This window comes from Leguminivora glycinivorella, chromosome 7 (genome assembly GCF_023078275.1).
Source record: "Leguminivora glycinivorella isolate SPB_JAAS2020 chromosome 7, LegGlyc_1.1, whole genome shotgun sequence".
Classification (NCBI taxonomy): Eukaryota; Metazoa; Arthropoda; class Insecta; order Lepidoptera; family Tortricidae; genus Leguminivora; species Leguminivora glycinivorella.
The window spans coordinates 19649224-19669320 of record NC_062977.1 but is presented as its reverse complement, the minus strand read 5'-3'; the positions used below and the strand labels follow the sequence as shown (position 1 = coordinate 19669320).

The following is a 20097-nucleotide window of genomic DNA, read 5'->3' as shown; positions in this document are numbered from 1 at the left end:
GCCAAAAATAATAAACCTTCGAATTCAGATTTCTTATCGGATTGCAATAATCTAAACATCCAAATTATAAACAAATCAATTATTTTTGTAGTCGGTTCCAGACCTGTTCGTCGCCTTGCTATTTCCTGTTTGCCCCACCCAACCATACGCAGGCTGGCCCCGACTCCAAAAATAATTGATTTGTTTATAATTTGGATGTTTAGATTATTGCAATCCGATAAGAAATCTGAATTCGAAGGTTTATTATTTTTGGCTTTTTAGTTTCTCCGTGTTTTGTAACACGCTTTTTTTGAAGGCGGTTTTATTTTTTGTTAAAAAGTTAATTTATTTGTTGATTTTTAGTGGTTCCTAGTGATATTATATGTATCAGTCCGAATATATGTACAGTAGTGAAAGAATTATCCTTTAACTCCTAACCGTTGAGGAGTTGACCTTCCATCATCAGCTCAGCCACATAAAATTATTACCATCAGGCGTAAATACTGGTGTACCTTTGAAAAATACACTAAGAACATTACATGTGCCTATAACATTTGAAGAGTTCCCTCGATTTCTCCAAGATCCCATCATCAGACCCCGACTTGGTGCCAATGGGACCATCTCGGGGTTATACCCGTTCGATAAAAAAAAAAATTTTGAAAATCGGTCCACGATTCTCGGAGATATCGAGTAACATACATACAAAAAAAAAAAAAACATTCAGTCGAATTGAGAACCTCCTCCTTTTTTGAAGTCGGTTAAAAACGAATGAAGTCGGAAGTCTAATGAAAATAACCGTATTATTGAATCGAGTATCAAACAAATACATGTTTTTTTACAGTTAAAAAAAAACCGTGAATCATTCAAAACTCTCATTTAATAAATTGTTAAATACCTACAAAAAGGATTCCACTCAGCATGTGTCGGAGCACTTAGTGCCACTACACTGATTTTCAGTGGACCCTTAAATTTATACCTGTTATACCTACTAAGCAATACAATAAATAAAAATAAAAAAATGTTTTCATCACATTTGCTGTTTAAAGGTCTCATTGCGTCTACGTGTACTGAAGAATAATAATTATACTATTGTATTCCCAAGGGAATAAAAGATTTAGTTTTAAAAATTAATGCAATCTGTACAATACTTCAGGCAAAGGATGTTTCAATCAGCCAAGGATTTTTTCGCACAACTAAAATTTGACTATTAAGCTATAAAAAAATATTATACGGTATGAAAAATGCATTTTATTTATGTTTTGTGTGTTTTACATTTATTTTGTAAATTTCACGTAGATAAATCGTTATAATTTGCAATCTAGCAGGAAATTGTGACGGCCATCTCGATTTGGGCAGTAGGTACAACACCGCCATTCATTGAAGGTTTTGCCTTATTATGATTTTTTTTTCTTTGTTTTTTCCTCTCAAATGTGATGAAAAATATTGTGTGTATTTCAGGAGGTAAGGATTTCGTAAACTCGTGTCTATAACTCTCTCCAGGCTGCGGCTGTCGCGAGTTATTGACACTTGTTGACAAAATCCCCCTTACCCCCTTGTTGCACAATATACTATTATTTCGGACCAATTAAAAATCCGTAGAACTTGTTAGCAAATAAAAATGCCGATGCGCTGGGCAAGATATGCTCCAACCCGACGCGTCTATGGGTATTAAATTAGTATTTAATAATCCAATTAAGTAGGTAATTTTGGGAAAATATAAGTATAAGTACCTAATACGTATATTTAAATAGGTGCACCTAATACGTGTATTTAAACAACTGTACTGGCGCAAATTATTTTTTAATAGTTCATAGATACATGTCATAAGCAATTAAAAATAAATTGGTAGGTAGGTATGTAATATGTAAGTAAGTAACTAATGGAAAAACTGTGCCTGTGTGACCTAGGTAGGTAGTAATAACTGTAGAAAGAATCATTTACTCCTACATATGGAGTTAAATTGATGGAGAAGGTACCAGAGCGTCGTACATATTCATGAATCGATTCATTGCATCTACAACTTCCGACAAAGATCCCCTCAATAATAACGAGATTAAATTCAATAAAACAAAAGCTAGCGCCTACGCATCGAATCAAAGCTAGTGTCAATCACATTCACCTGTCAAACGAAGGTGGTCGGAAAGCTTCGGGAAAGCGCTCCAATGCTACGAAGGCTCTATGCTCTCCCGCCATTGGTCGGCCGTCGGCCAATCAGAGCGAAGGGGCGTGGCGATGCGCTCGCGCCGCCCGAGTTTACAAAACAATTCAGTTCAAACGCATCTGCCGTTTCGTCGAGACGTCTTCTTCGTCAAATTCTTAACCGCGCGTGTATTTAACAAGTTTTTGGACTTTTTGATTGGATTTTAGTTATGATATTGTGAAGTGACTGGACTGTGTTATATTCACGATGATGATGGATCAGGCACACCTTGGAGAGTATTTGCTGAGGCAACAAATGCTGCATGCGTCGCTGAATGGCTTGCGTAAGTTGTTATGTTTATTTACCTATCTTAAACAAGGAAAAATAAGTAAATACTTGAAAATCATCCTTTTGGGAACCTTGTTGCGTCAATTTATGAAAAAAGTGAATGTTAGAACCACATAAATCCACTATCTTGGAGGGTTTCGTTCTGTCTGAATCTTCTATTCTTATTTAAAGTCACACACAGGTCGAACGCGATTAATTAACATTATTTTTACCTTTTTTTTTTTTTCCCCAACGAAAAAAAAAAAAAAGGTAAAAATAATGTTAATTAATCGCGTTCGACCTGTGTGTGACTTTAAATATGTGTACAAAGCGCGAGAATTTAAAGTCTTCTATTCTTGTTAAAAAATGTTTGTGTTGTTGATCCCACTTATCTGTCATTCTCTGGTAATATATTTAGTACGATTTTAATGATGTGTCTAAAAACAGGCGCCAATTAGGTAGGTATAATTGGGGTGGTTACTGGTTAGTACCTATCAGTACTTAATTATTGCTGTCCTCCTAATTATTATTTACTTAGCAGACTATTTGGACTCATCTTAATAAAAATATTGTTGAAAGTAAACTAGCTAAATACGTATTAATATTACCTACCTACCTAAATATTTTATTTTTGTAATTACTTATTTTGTAAATACATACACACATACATATAATCACGCCTGTATCCCATAAAGGGGTAGGCAGATAACTACTACGTTCCAGTGGCACTATTTTGCAAATAAAATACGAAAAAAAAACAAAGTTATTGTAGGTAAATAAAAAAAAAAATTGAATTTTATTTAGGTATGCTTATGTATGTGGCCATTGTTTAATGTTTTATTATGTACCCATATTTCCTTGAAAAAGAATATGCAATTTTTGTAAAAAAAGCCCACCACCATACAAAAGACATCAACGCACTTCGAAATCTTCCAACAAACTGAGATACAATTTCTCCTGTCCTATAATTTATTTATTTATTAATAACAATATATTTACACGGCATTACAGACAAGCCAGTACACCGAATAATAGAAATTATACATCGCTGTACACAAATGTATAATTACTTATAAGTCTTATAACGATATGTTGTAATACTTTTCAAAGCATTGAAACCTTTTAGATAGTTATTAAGTAGGTAGGTAGGTATTTACATATATACTGAAATAGATGGCAGAGCAAACTCCAGCCTAAAATAATCAATAAAACAGATACCTACAGATAATTTCGAAAGTCACATAAAAATCACCATTACTTCCATCATATCAAGATACCCCTTTCGAAATTACCCGAGCATTTCTGTGATTCGAAATAACCCCAATGTACCCTAGAAACCTAACCTACCTACCTACCTTAAAAACTTATAACCGCCAAAACCACCATTGTAATAGGCTACTTGCCTCCTCGTCAAATCAGATTCTTTTTAGAACTGTCAAAACGAATTTGAACGTCTTGCTAATATGGAATTTATTTATCGAATTGAGTGACGTCACGGTTAACTCAGTTACTTTATATATTTCTACCTGCCTTATTAAATAGATATTGGATTTAAAAATAAGTTCTGTCCATGTTTTTCTTGTAATTATCTGATGCTTTATTTCGTGCATGGTATAATAGTTATTTGTTATACAAGGGGGCAAAGATGTATTTTAACGCCGAGTGTGGAATTGAAAAACGAGCAAGTGAAAGGACTCTATATTTGAACCACGAGCGAAGCGAGTGGTTCGAGAATAGAATCCTGAAGAAGTAAAATACATTTGCACCCGAGTGTAATACAAAACTTTTCCCCTCACTATAGCGAGGAAACTATACAATGCAAAAAATGCGTTTATCACTGCTTCCAGTAGTTCCACAGGTGGTAAATCATCTTTATTACTAGATTCACCTATTTTTATCAATTTTAAAGCAGTTAATTTGACTTGATTCCAGGTCAAATTACTTTACCCACTAGTGGATAAAATGCGTTTTTACCCGCTGGTATTAAAGGACAAAACTCGTGTTTCCGAGCTAGTGTGGGGAAAAATATTTTATTTTATCTACATTCTACAGTCAAGTTATATTGTATGTAACAGACGGCACTACCTAAATAGCGACTTGTCACTTTGATCTACGGTTATTATTTATATTAAAACGAGTAATTACAAAACATGTACGTTATTAAGAGATATCACATTAAATCGGCCAAAACTAATGAGCTACATGTTTTGGCGTATGCCGGATATCACGCAACAAGATATGTCACTATTTATTGTTTGCCTATTTGTATCTGTTTTATTTAATATTATATTCTAATTATGTGATGGGGTGAAGGTGACTCATTTACTATTGTAAATTTAAGCATACAATTAGCATAGCTTATTCATATCTTATAGGTTTTTTAGTTTATTTTTAAACATTGTTCAAATCTATAACTGCACGTTAATTAAAAATATAACAATGTAGTTAAGAAAGAACGGTGCCACCAGGCACATGTTATTTTGTAAACATTAAACAATTCCCAACTTATCGTAAAATATTGTACTACATGTATGTAAAAAAAATAGATTTTTGACTTTGAATATGAACAATGGGTAGTGTTTAACAAGTTAGCCACTTCATTTCACCGTCGGCTAATAAGATTTTTAAACTATATACGTACTAGCTTTTGCCCACGGCTTCGCACGCGTTAGAAAGAGACAAAAAGTAGCCTATGTCACTCTTCATCCCTTCAACTATCTCCACTTAAAAAATCACGTCTATTCGTCGCTGCGTTTTGCCGTGAAAGACTGACAAACAAACAGACACACTTTCCCATTTATAATATTAGTATATTAGTATGGATTTTAGTGCTAGTTTGCATATTTTTTCTTTTGCTTTATAATTGGCACCTACTATTACCCCAATAGGTACGTAGATATGTATTATTTAACGTTAAATTTAGACTTGACTAAAGCCTAAGGCCCACTTGCACCAACCACTTGTGGGCTGTCATCTGTCAAATTCCATATATGTAAAATGGTGGGTTAACCCTCCATTTTCGTTGGTGCAAGTGGCCCTAAGGCACCTATTAGAGAATACAGACGTCTCAGTCACAGAGGCATAAATTGCCGGAGCAACAGTTTCTACTTCTCCAAATAATTTCGTTACATGTGTGGGTGCACCGAAAACATAAATTAACTAGAGATTTTGATGATAATAAACTTGTTAATAATCTAATAAGCTTTCCATCGTTACTAATATAAAGTAATTAAGGTTCTTTATTTTTGGATTAATGCAACGCTCAACTATCGCAAAAGTAGATATATAAAATGTGCAAAAGCTACCCACTTACAAGAAATATTAACGAACCATGACCACAAATAATATAGATTTCTAAGGCAGGTTCACACACTATTAATAAAGCTAGTTATACAATATTAAAAAAAAAAAAAAAAAAAATTACCATTACTCTGTTAAAAAATAATTAACCAATTAATCTACACAAAATTGACAAAGAAACAAACTGCAAATGTCCAACACCATACAACACAAATGCCTCACAGCCTTCGTCGTGCTTGTTCCATTATCAGATGTACTACTGGATCCCAAGCCGGTGGTAAAGTAAAGCTGTTAGCGACGCGTCGAAATATATGTAAAATAGCATAAGAATTCGATTAAGACTGTATTCGCAATAAAGATTATTTCGTAGGTAGGAAACGGGTAGAACTGCGTTAGTTAAGTTAATTTTGTCAATTCCGATTATTAAGTATGATAATAAGACTCATATGTGATGTATTCGATAGCAGGCAATTCCCATATTCCTTCCTTCCCAAGTCGCGGAAACCGAGTCCAAAGTTCAATCTAAACTCAGACTGTCCATTGGACTACGATTAATAGCCAATAAGCACTAACGTGAGAGGCTTAGAGCGAGAAAACCGAACTCTCCTCTGATTGGCTAAAAATATTTCCTTAAAGTTCCGAAATCATTTTCCTTTCACCCGAAAATTGCCTTAGGATTACTCGAATCCAAGCCAATAACTCGATAACTATAAGACATATGAAGATGTAAATAGTTTTAAAACGTAGCTGGGAACTTACGTAACACGATAACCTACATTTCCATAGTAATATGCCGTTATCGATAACAATGGAGCTCAAGGCGAGCCGCGAAACCAGTCTATTGTATGGCCCGGACGGCTAATCACCTCTTCTATTGTGTAAAAACGTAAACAAACACAGGTGCATTCCACTCGAGGTGAATGACCCTAGTGTCAGGTGCATTGTTACGTAATTTCGAAGCGATAGCCTAATTAGTTTATAAGTAATTAGGATTTGAACGAAAAATGATAGCGTTAAATTCACGTAATCGAGCGCCGTAACGCGTTCGACCAATCACGACGCGCCATCCGTCGCCTATCGGGCGCAATTATTTACCTCTCTATCGCACGGAGCCTCGCGCTCAGCCGAGTCGTGATTGGGCGAATAAATTGAAATGTTTCTTTCCGTGAAGCGTAGGCGCATTCTGAAAAGGGGTATAAAAGGAACGATCGCTCAGTATGGGACATTCGAATTCGACCGGAACAAGAAGAACCAGCAGCCTCCAAGGAAAACCAGCAGCCAGCAGCCTACTACAAGCAGCCTACAGCCAGCAGCCAGCAGCCTACAGCCAGCAGCTAGCAGCCTACAGCCAGCAGCCAGCCACCCTCCACGACGGGTAGCGGCAGCAGCAGAAAACGACAGCATCGCGACGTATCGTCCGTACCGAGCGTTTCGTTAGGATCAAGTTAGGATATTAGCTTAGGAGTATTTTTATAACCGCGTTAAAATTAGAGTCGTTGATTTTTGTAAATATAAACCATTTGATTTGATTCGTTTTTTAGTTAGTTTAATCCAAAATCATAATCGGTACGGTTGATTGCTGAGGACGACATCGAAGCTCAAGGTACAGGCCCGGGACGAAAGAGTGAGTCGCACGAGCTCCAGCACATTCTCTCCACTTCGAGCCGTCGATAGGAAGCGTTGCGGACGCGGTCTGCAACAGTTTCTGGTCCTTCGAGCCGGATCTTCGTGCGGACTACGGGTCTACAGCGACGTACCTGTCATGAGCGACGACAGGATGGTAAGGACGAGGTCCAGGTCCAACCGAGCTGCGTCAGTGACGAGCGAAGAGGAGAGGCAGCAACTACTCGACGAAGGCGCGTCGGCGGCCCGCGAACGAGAGGCCGCACGCGCAAGCGCTGAGAGGGCGATGGGCGCCGACGCGGCGCGCCCTCCCTCACCTCCCTCCGGACCCGCTGGCGTAACGGAAGGGCTTAGCGTCGCCGGCGCGCAACCGATGGGCGCGGCGACAGCTAACAGCACGCTCAGGTATGGATTAACCGTAGAGACACCGAGGTCACCGTCCTACGACACGACATTGCTATGGCGAAGGGATTTAGCCAAGCGGTTACGGCGTCGTTCCAGACCCACGCCGATCCCAGCTAGACATCCCAAGGCTGCCGTCATAGACAGAACTACCGAGAAACGAAAGTCGCTGCAGGAAACTACCAAGGAGGTAAATAAACCAATTATTAAAGCTCAGTCCGTCAGATCACATGCGAGCAGTCGCACTGTGATAGAAGCGCAGCTGTCTCAGGCGGAGCTCGAGGCCAGCGAACGGCTAGCGGAGATATCCCGGAGGGAGTTGCAGCTAGAAGCGGACATGGTACGTAAACGGCTAGACGCCAGAAAACTGCAGATCCGCGCTAATGCGGATAGCGCAGACGAGCACGAATCTGCTGGTAGCGTGCGAAATTCGAATCAAGATCGATTAGACGAATGGCTAGAGAACTCGCGAGACGCGACGTCAAAACCCATTTGTAAGAGGTTAACCGACGAACCTCTACCCAAGTACGAGACTCCGAGACGACCTGCGCAGGCGGAGCGGCATATTCGAGGCCTCTCACCGGACCGCCAGGTATATCGGCGATCGATATCGCCCCCGTCGGAGTCGCGTAGGCGATCGATATCGCCACCGGAGCGACGCAGGCGATCGACGACGCCGCCGGCGCGTCGCGAGCGATCGACGTCGCCACAGCTGGACGCGCGTACTCCGCACACGGCGCACACGCGCGCCACCGAAGGTACTGTAGCAGAGTCCATGCTGCACCTGTTCGAGAGGATGCAGATGGCGGCCCGTCCAGCCCCGAAGGATATATTCGAGCTGCCGCATTTCTACGGAGACGTCAGCGAGTGGAGAAGTTTCTACAATACCTACGCAGAGACATCGAAGCGGTATAAGTTTACTGACTACGAGAACGTGGCGCGGCTCAGGATGGCTTTACGCGGGGACGCAAAGACGTGTGTGTCTCACGTGTTATCGACAGCCACCAGACCCGATATGATCGTGAGAATACTGAAAAAGCAGTTTGGACGCAGCGAGGTATTGTTAGACAAGGCGATTGACGACCTGCGAAAGTTGCCGCAGTTGGGGCCTACCGCGAACGACCTCAACACTTTCGCGATAAAAATAATGAACGTGGTATCTACAGTTATGGATATCGATCGAAGGCACTATGCCGATAACCCCATGCTCATCAGAGAGGTTACGGACAGGTTGTCGCCGCATCTTCGAAGCAGATGGTGCGACTACGCGAAGAAACATCGAGACAGCAAGGACCCGGAGATTCTGCAGTTGGCGGATTTCCTCATGGAGGAGAGCGAACAGGAGATGTCCTTCTGTCACGCCCGCGCCGCCCCGAGGCGAGCGCAGGCGCCGTTATCAGTGCCGCACGCGCGCGCAGCCGGCGCTCGCGTGAAAATATCCGCAACGCACAACCCGCCGAGAGCTCCCACAGGACGTCAACACGAGGTGCAGAAAGTGACGTACGCGACACGTCAAGCCACAACATCCCGTTCGACGACGTGCCTGTTCTGCGGTGGCGGTCACCCGACGCCGGACTGCCGCAAGTTAGCCGCCCAATCCGTGGGCGCTAGATGGGAGTGGGCGAAATTAAATCGTATATGCTATCGCTGTATCGACGCGAAGCATATGAAAACACAATGCAAGGCCAAAGCGTGCGGCGTTGCAGGCTGTCCTCACGTACACCATCGACTGCTTCATGCGGACTCGCCGCAGGAAGTGCGTGAGGATACGGCTATGGTGCTAACACAAGAAATCAGGTCAGTACCTACATCGTCAGCAGTGACGTCATCGGCCGAGCCAGCGGACACGACGGAGCCGCGAGCTGCGGACGACGAGAACGACGCCCGCGTGTACGTGTCGTCAACACCGGACTACAGCGTGCTGCTAAAGGTACTACCCGTAACCGTATCAGGTCCAAAGGGAACGGCGCATATCTTCGCTTTCCTTGACGATGGATCCACCTTGTCAATGATCGACCAGGACGTCGCGGACGAGATCGGCGCGGTCGGTCAAGACGAGCCGCTATGCATAAGAGGTATTCAGCGGTTGAAACTTAGCTCAGTGACACAGACGGTCAAGGCTAAAGTAAGCCCCGCTCGTGGCGGCTTGACATACGATATATCCCTAAAAACGGTAGACGGACTAGGGATACGCTCGCAGTCATTAAATAAGAAGCGTCTATTGGAATACGAACATCTGGCGGACTTGGGCGACGAGTGCTACACGGGCATGGGCGTGCCGCAGATGTTAATAGGCGGAGACTTCAGTCATCTTATGAACCCGACGGAGGTGAGGCAGGGCGGCGAGGACGAGCCGTGCGCAGTTAAAACCTCGTTAGGATGGGTTTTCTTCGGGCGAATGCCGAGGTATGTACCAAATAACGAGCAGATCGTGATGCACTGCCACAGTGACGACAGTGATCTCGTGGAGCAGGTCAAGAAACACTGGGCAGTCGAGGCGCTTGGCATAACGGCAAAGGACAACATTCGACCCGACGACCAGCGAGCGATCGATACATTCGAACGAACAGTAAAAAAGGTAGGACAGAGATACGAAGTCGGCCAACTATGGGCTGCCGACGACATAAAGCTGCCACCGAGTTTCAACATGGCGAAGGCGAGATTACGCAATCTAGAAGCCCGCATGTCGAGAGATCCTGACTTCGCCAACGAGTATCAAGCACAGATACACAAGCTTCTGGAAAAGGGGTACGCAGAGCGCATCATGGAACCACCGCAGTCAGATCGGATGTGGTTTCTGCCCCATTTCAGCGTCTACAATTTAAATAAAGGAAAGTATCGCGCTGTATTCGATTGCGCCGCGAAAAGTCAGGGATGTGCATTGAACGATTTCATCCTCGCGGGACCGGATTTACTACAGAGCCTGCTGGGGATACTACTTCGATTCCGTGAGTGGGAATTCGCCGTCACCGCGGACATACAGGAAATGTTCCTTCAAATACAGCTGCGAAGAGAGGATCGGCATAGTCAGCTCTTCATCTGGAGGGGATCGCGGCGTGACGTGACACCGTGGACGTACCAGCTAAACCGGGTATGTTTCGGTAACATCTCTTCTCCTTTTCTCGCACACTCGGTGCGGAATAGGAATGCGACGGACAACAAGGATCGCTATCCGGACGCGGTCTACGATATCCATAATAATCACTACATGGACGATTATGTGGCATCATATGAGACAGAACGGGAACTCATATCAACAGCGACACAGGTGAGACTAGCACACGCGGAGGCTAGCTTTCGGCTGCGCAGCTACGCTAGCAACAGCGAGTTGTTAATGCGAAACATCGATCCGGAGGAGCGAGCGACGGGACCTTCTCATCTCGGAGAAAAGCAACAGACCGTCCTCGGAATGACGTGGGACCCAGAGACGGATACGCTGGGGTACAACACGAAAATGCTACGAGTGCCAGACGACGTGAAAAGGTACGAGCGATCGCCCACTAAAAGGGAACTTTTGAGTGCCGTAATGTCAGTTTACGACCCATTAGGCCTCATAGCGCAGTATATGATAAGCGCTAAGATCATATTCCAACGTGTGTGGACAAAGGGCACGGACTGGGACGAGCGGCTGCCGGCGGAGGAAGCGGAGGACTTTTTCCGGTGGCTGAGGGCACTGAGCGACGTGTCCGCGCTGCGAATACCCCGACGATACGCCACGCCCACCGGTGCAGTTAGAAGAGAACTGCATATTTTCAGTGATGCATCGACCGAGGCCTACAGCGCGGCGGCCTATTGGCGAGTATCGAACGACGAGGAGGAAACGCAAGTGAGCTTAGCTATAGCGAAAAGCCGAGTTTGCCCGCTAAAGGTAATGACAGTTCCCAGGCTCGAATTAACCGCAGCAGTCGTCGGCGTGCGGCTGGCGGAGACAATTTTACGCGAGCAGCGTTATCCTGTGACAAAGGTGACGTATTGGACAGATTCCATGGTTGTTCTCGGATGGGTTCGCGATGACGCGCGAAACTATCGTCCGTACGTGTCACACCGACTTGCGGAGATCGCCGAGAAAACAGATAGAGACGCGTGGAGGTATGTACCAACCGCTCAGAACCCCGCAGATCGAGCGACGAGATGTCAACCAGCGCAGAGCGTGCGCATCGAGGACGAGTGGTACGAAGGACCGCGCTTTCTCTATGGACCCGAGACATCATGGCCTAGTCACACATCGAATCGAACAGACGACCTGCCTGAGAGGAAGGCGAGGCCGTCAACCGCGACATCACTGGCGATCATCTCAGCGAAGCCAGACCCTTCGAGCGTACTGCCAGACGTGAGACGATTTAGCAGTTACGACAGACTGTTGAACGCGACAGCGAACGTCTTGCTATTCATCGAGAAAATGAGAACGAAGAATAAAGCCTTGCAGCTACAAGTCAGACATTTGAGAAAGGCAGAACACATGTGGTTGCAATACAGTCAACGACGAAGCTTTCCCGAAGAGCTTCGAGCCTTAAGCCAGAATAGGCTCATCGATCGCAAATCGCGATTATACGACCTGGCACCCGAGCTAGGCGATGACGGCGTGTTACGCATGAAGACGAGGCTGGGCAGCGCTCCAGTATTGTACACCGCGCTACAACCGATAATACTGGATGGCCGCGAGCCGTTCACCCGTCTACTCATCCTGCGAGCTCACCGACGATCAGCGCACATTCACAACGAAGCAGTAATCAACGAACTGCGACAAGAATATTGGATACTACATCTGCGGCCGACCGTGAAGTCTGTAGCTCGAAACTGCGCGCTATGCACACTACGACGAGCAACACCGAGAGCGCAGCCCTTAGGCGATCTCCCGCCCGAGCGACTACAGGCGTATCAACGTCCCTTCACTCACACCGCACAAGACTACATGGGACCGATGTTCGTCACGATCGGACGGCGCAGAGAAAAACGCTGGGTGTGTCTATACACGTGCCTAGTGACGCGCGCTATTCACCTTGAAAGCGTGCACAGTCTTTCAACCGACAGCGCGCTACTATCACTACGAAGATTCGCCGCGAGAAGAGGATGGCCCAGGACGATGTACAGCGATAACGCGACGTGCTTCAGGGCGGCGGCGACGGAACTACGTGAGGCGTACCGGCAATGGCTGCCTGTACTGCAAACTTACGCCACTCAGAACCGAATGGAGTGGAAATTCATCCCACCTGGCAATCCTTCGGCCGGGGGCGCGTGGGAGCGAATGATAAGGACAGTTAAGATAGCGATGTCCTACACCTTCAACGAACGAGCACCGAAACCCGAAGTTTTCGAAACTCTACTCGCCGAGATAGAGAATATCGTCAACCGACGACCACTTACACATGTCAACGTCGATCCAGACTCCGAAGAAAGTTTGACTCCAGCACACTTTCTACTTCTTCATAACGCTAACCTACCGATGATTGGCGTTTACGACGAGAACGAGAAGAAGCAATGGAAGATGGCCCAAGCGCTTGCCGACCACTTTTGGCGGCGCTGGACCAAAGAGTACTTTCCTCTACTGGCACCGAGGAAGTCGTCCCACGACGGAGGGCGGCAACTTCAACCAGGCGATGTGGTCATCGTCGCTGAACCCAATGGTCCACGCAGCGTGTGGCCCCGAGGCGTCGTCGAGACTACCTACCCGGGACCCGATGGACGGGTCCGCTCCGCTGACATCAGAACGAGACACGGGACGCTACGCAGGCCCAGCTGCAGGCTGGCGGTCATCGCGTCGCAACCCATGCACCAGGAGTCTTCGACTGCGGGGACAAAATGTTAGCGACGCGTCGAAATATATGTAAAATAGCATAAGAATTCGATTAAGACTGTATTCGCAATAAAGATTATTTCGTAGGTAGGAAACGGGTAGAACTGCGTTAGTTAAGTTAATTTTGTCAATTCCGATTATTAAGTATGATAATAAGACTCATATGTGATGTATTCGATAGCAGGCAATTCCCATATTCCTTCCTTCCCAAGTCGCGGAAACCGAGTCCAAAGTTCAATCTAAACTCAGACTGTCCATTGGACTACGATTAATAGCCAATAAGCACTAACGTGAGAGGCTTAGAGCGAGAAAACCGAACTCTCCTCTGATTGGCTAAAAATATTTCCTTAAAGTTCCGAAATCATTTTCCTTTCACCCGAAAATTGCCTTAGGATTACTCGAATCCAAGCCAATAACTCGATAACTATAAGACATATGAAGATGTAAATAGTTTTAAAACGTAGCTGGGAACTTACGTAACACGATAACCTACATTTCCATAGTAATATGCCGTTATCGATAACAATGGAGCTCAAGGCGAGCCGCGAAACCAGTCTATTGTATGGCCCGGACGGCTAATCACCTCTTCTATTGTGTAAAAACGTAAACAAACACAGGTGCATTCCACTCGAGGTGAATGACCCTAGTGTCAGGTGCATTGTTACGTAATTTCGAAGCGATAGCCTAATTAGTTTATAAGTAATTAGGATTTGAACGAAAAATGATAGCGTTAAATTCACGTAATCGAGCGCCGTAACGCGTTCGACCAATCACGACGCGCCATCCGTCGCCTATCGGGCGCAATTATTTACCTCTCTATCGCACGGAGCCTCGCGCTCAGCCGAGTCGTGATTGGGCGAATAAATTGAAATGTTTCTTTCCGTGAAGCGTAGGCGCATTCTGAAAAGGGGTATAAAAGGAACGATCGCTCAGTATGGGACATTCGAATTCGACCGGAACAAGAAGAACCAGCAGCCTCCAAGGAAAACCAGCAGCCAGCAGCCTACTACAAGCAGCCTACAGCCAGCAGCCAGCAGCCTACAGCCAGCAGCTAGCAGCCTACAGCCAGCAGCCAGCCACCCTCCACGACGGGTAGCGGCAGCAGCAGAAAACGACAGCATCGCGACGTATCGTCCGTACCGAGCGTTTCGTTAGGATCAAGTTAGGATATTAGCTTAGGAGTATTTTTATAACCGCGTTAAAATTAGAGTCGTTGATTTTTGTAAATATAAACCATTTGATTTGATTCGTTTTTTAGTTAGTTTAATCCAAAATCATAATCGGTACGGTTGATTGCTGAGGACGACATCGAAGCTCAAGGTACAGGCCCGGGACGAAAGAGTGAGTCGCACGAGCTCCAGCACATTCTCTCCACTTCGAGCCGTCGATAGGAAGCGTTGCGGACGCGGTCTGCAACAAAAGCCATCCTCTCTATTAAAGTTTGGATATTTCTTGATCTCAATGGCCTCTCGCAACATTCTGGATATATATCGCTTCTCCTTACGCCGCGTCTTGCGTGAGCGACGAACCCGCGACGGCGACGCGATGCGATGCGATGCGACGAAATCAAACCTTCTATCTCTATGGACTTGTCTTAGGTGGGCGACGGAACGCGACGGCGATGCGACGCGACGAACTAGCGATGAACATGCGAATGTTAAGCGACGCGATGCGACGCGATGCGATCAAACCGCTGTGTTCATATGGGAGCGTCTTGCGTAAGCGACGGCCCGCGACGGCCCGCGACGGCGATGCGACGCGATGCGATGGCGATGGGCGCGCGATCAAGCTATTTGATTTTTAGAAGCAAATTCAATACGTAGAGAGGTCGGACTAGAGAAATAACGATTGATTACTAGTCTCACATTTCATTCTTTATATTTTCTTATAATAAAAATTCAAAATATTCAAATTAACATAAGTTGACCAAAGGAGTAATGTGCCTAAAAAGTAAGGAAATTACAACTTTTGTAACTTGTATTGACAGCCTTTGATTATGTGCACGGTGATACGAGATTGTCTGCGTAAAATATTAAAATTTAAGTGTGAACTAAAAATATGAAACACTAGTGCGATGACCTTACGATATATGTACTAGCACTTGACTTTGGTGAATAGGATCACAAAATTAACTAGTTATTACAACGGGCTCGTAGCCTAGCGGTTTCGACGTCTGGACGCCGCGCCAGCGGTGTGAGTTCGAACCTCGGCTGAGGCGTGCTTTTGCAGTTTTATTTTTGTTTCTTTTATTTTTTATTAATTGATTGTTTACTTTTTTCTTTCTGTAAGAATCTTCATTCTTATTTTCATTTTATTTTTAATAACTCCGGCTTTTATACTAACAAGGAAAGGTACCCATACAAAAAAAATATAATTAGACTACTCTTTAAGGGGCGTTCATTGTAATTCCTGCGATTCCTGCATTTATTGAGATATAATCCTAAACCAGAACTTCTTGTTGCCATATTAAAAAAAAATACATATAAGACATACATTTGTGTCGATAGATATTTTTCAGTACAGATGGTGTTTTTTTTACGCACTAGTGCGAGAAGTGGTTCATTATATGCCAGGTCGAAACTTTGGAGGCTCATCTGTACTGAAAAACGTCGTACGATACACGTGCGAAAAGGAAATTTGTAACTCGTGTAGATTTAAAACACTCCCTTCGGTCGTGTTTTAATTTATCGCCACTCGTTTCGAACTTCCTTTTTTACGCACTTGTATCGTAATGTACTATTTTAAAGCACATAAAATTCGAATAAAATACACTGCTGACACGGGCCCGCTCACTGCTCAGGCCCCGTAGCCGAATGGCATTTCTCCGACGCCAAACGAAAGCGATACGCCGCTGGCTCTGTCGCGCCAATACGCAAGCGCGATAGAGATAGATATCTACTAACGCTTCGTTTCGTGAGCGTTTCGTGAGCGATTGTGCCATTCGGCTAGCCACCCTGTTCAGTCTGCGCTGCGCCCAGCGCTCATAGACAGTGGACCTACGTTCGATAGTCCGGCCACAGATCAAATAATACTAGTACAGATACCTAATCCCATACTAAAAATGGGCGCCGTCCTAAGTATTCTAGACCTGTAGGCTAAATTTAATCCACACTCAAAGAGCTAGATGGCGCCAGTAGCCACGCGTGGCCAACAAAACTCTTATCAGTATCCTACGTCGAAATAGTCATCAAACTGCAACATATTGCGACATCTGTTTTAGCTTTCACGCACTAAACCTATAACGTCACATGGACGTTTAAAGTCGAACATTACTAGATGGCGTTGCCGTGCGGCTTGTATGTGTGCTCGCCGCGTACGTATAATATACTCGCTCTGTCCGCAACACATGCAAGCGGAATTGAATGAACGAGATCCGCGGCGCCCCACCCCGCGCCCCACGCCCCGCGCCCCGCGACCACGGCGCCGGCGACCTTGAGTTGAAAGGCCCCAGCCCCCGACCAAAGGATGCATTGATTTGTTAAAATTTAAAGCACTCTAAAGCAGGCGCGTAGTTAATTAGAAATATGGAAATGAATATTATTATGTAAGAAATACATAAGTATAATAGCTAAGAATGTACATGTAGTAAACATAATGAACAAAATGTAAAGTACGTATTTGATAAAACATTTTCGAGAGTAATATTTTTATTCATAAAATTGTGCAAACACTGCAAACTTAATTTAAACTCCGAAACTATTTATTTTCTGAAACATGGTATGAAATGTTGTCATTACGTCCTTTTAAGTTAAAATATGCTTCCCGGTACCACAACATAGTGTAATTTAAAAATACAGATATAAAATTAATACTTCGCAAATAAATTACGACTATAAACACATAAAATTATTAAAACACCAAGACCAGACAATTTAAGCCTGGCGTCCACTAGGCGCGCCGATCGAGCCTTGGTAACCCTTAGGCCGTTTTTACATTATCGTTTTTACATAAAAAAACCGGCCAAGTGCGAGTCGGACTCGCCCACCGAGGGTTCCGTACAAACTTTCTTTCAAACTACCTAGTAAAAATAATCTCATATTTTCATATAACTCTAATCACTTGACTAGAAGACAAAAGTATAGGCACTAATGAGTATTATAGTGTATAGCGCCATCTCCCGGTCAATTTGATAACTAATTTGCGCGACCTGGTTTTTCAGGGATAATTCTTTATAATGTTAAACGATTTAAACAGTTTTTACTTTATTGGACAGAATATGGTTTACGTAACATCTCCTATTAATTTGAAGTACGATATACCTACATCCGCAAGGGTGGGTAAATTGAAAGTAAAAATTTGAAAAGTTTTTTGTGAATAAAAAAAAAAGTATTCAAAATACAAACACGATTATATTTTTCCTGTAATATATAGCATAAAACCAATGTTTACTAAAATTTTCATAATTTTTCGTTGGTAAACTTCGGAGATAAGGGGGGGAACGGTATTTTTTTTTACATTTTCCTTCAAAATTCTTTTTTTTCCACAACAAAAAAATTATAAAAAATAGTTTATTTACGTTCAATTTGAGCTCTTTCCAACGATACCCCACTTGACCTAGTAACTTGAAATTTACAGTTTGCCCCCCTTTCATTTTGGCCATTTTTTACAATTAAAATTAATATATTTAAAAAAATTATACTTTCTATTTGTAGAGGTTTACAATGTTCACAACTATTCCAAATTTCAAGTTGATAGCATTAGTAGTTCTCGAGATATTTAGGAATGTGACAGACGGACAGACAGACGGACAGAGTCGCACCATAAGGGTTCCTGTTGTACCTTTTTGGTACGGAACCCTAAAAATCGTATTGTTTCTTACTACAAAAGGTCCTTTCTCATTGATAGATGTCGAAAAGTGAAAAGTAAAACCTTTGTTGAAAAATTTAGGTTTTTAAAAAAAAAAACGTTTGAACTCTTTTTAAGTGCCAGTCTGAAAAAATATATTCAAAAATATAAAATACATAGTTATTTGTTATACAAGAGTGCAAAGTTGTATTTTAACGGCGAGTGTGGAATTGAAAAACGAGCAAGCGAAAGTATTCTATAGTTGAACCACGATACACAACAACATTTTCCCTCACTATAGCGAGGAAAGTACAACGCAAAAAACGCGTTTATCACTGCTTCCAGGAGTTCCACAGGTGGTAAAACATATCGTCATCACTAGATTCACTATATGACTATATTCAAGGTCAAATTACTTTATCCACTAGTGGGTTTTTACCTGCTGGTATTGAAGGACAAAACGCGTGTTTCCGACCTAGCGAGGGGAAAAATGCAAAAATGTAGTGTGTTTTGGTTTGGTTTGGTCGGGGGGGAGATTTTAAAATGCTGTTGCGCTTCGCGCGACGCAAGTGCGGCGTCGCGTCGAGGTCTAGGCCCACTCCGCCGCAAATCGGCGACGGCGACCGAGCGCGCATTCGTGTGCGTTCGGAAATCCTAGCCAGTCGGCAATCGTCGCGTCTCATACTTCCATATCGATAAGGTTTGATTTCGCATGCATCGCATCGGTCGTGCATGTAGCAAATGTCGGAAGGATTTCAAAGGCAAAAATCAAAGATGGCGGCTTCAATGTACCCATACATTATCCAATGTCCTACATCCGATATCGGATCGGATAATGTGAAAACGCACTAACGGTTAATGCTTAGGCCGTTTTCACATTATCCGATCCGATATCGGGTGTCAGATCGACATCCTACATCCGATAAACGCTTCCGATAGTGTCGGATGTACAGTCAACCAATTGGAACCCTAGGCCACTCTACAACCATGTCAAAATGACAAGCAGTAAGAGGTTTCTTACAATCTGATTTATAACGTTACTATGACATAGTTCTACAGTGGCCTAGGGTTCCAATTGGTTGACTGTAGGTCCGATAAAAAGCATTGTTCCAAATCAATGAAGTATGATTTTGTATCAAAAAGTATTTAAAAAATGTTTTATATTTAATAATTATAAGCACTATATTCCAAATATTATATTGTAAAATTAAAATAACGGCATAAAAAATACTCAAGAGTGTCAGGCAAAATAAATAATTTTACATTCAATTGTATCTACTAAAAGATGATAAAACTAGTATCCACAATTCGGACCGATGCATTCATTGCATACAAACTTTTTTTTTTCAATGGAAATTGTTCAACTAATTTGAATTTCGATCATTGGCAGCTGTTTAATAGAAATAGACGACATTTTTGTCACGCACACTACTACAAACGTATACCTACATTATTTAACAAACAAATATTATCGGCTGACAGCTGAATATTCTACGAACACGCGAGCGGGAGCGAGGCTGCGCGATTTTGGTGACGCAATCATAGACTAAAAAGTTAACCGCGCAGATGTGCCATTTTCATTGTTCCTACTAATGTGTTTCACCTCTAATAGATTTGCGAAATATATTTATTTCAATTTGGAAAATTATTAGGTAACTACTTACTACTTTATGAATTATGTTACTATAATATAAAAAAAAAAAAAGTTAATTTGTTTATTGATTGTTAACAGTTATTGAGTAAAATT

At 43.2% G+C, this 20097-nt stretch overlaps 1 protein-coding gene across 1 annotated transcript in view; it reads left to right on the top strand.

The window, feature by feature from the left end:
- The first annotated feature begins 2267 nt into the window (after positions 1-2267).
- Positions 2268-20097, top strand: part of LOC125227877 (T-box transcription factor TBX6-like) — a 64027-nt gene continuing 46197 nt past the window's right edge. The window contains exon 1 of the mRNA XM_048132255.1: positions 2268-2462. Within this exon, the coding sequence (XP_047988212.1) occupies positions 2387-2462 (76 nt within the window). The 5' untranslated portion in view covers positions 2268-2386. The remainder of the gene's footprint in view (positions 2463-20097) is intronic.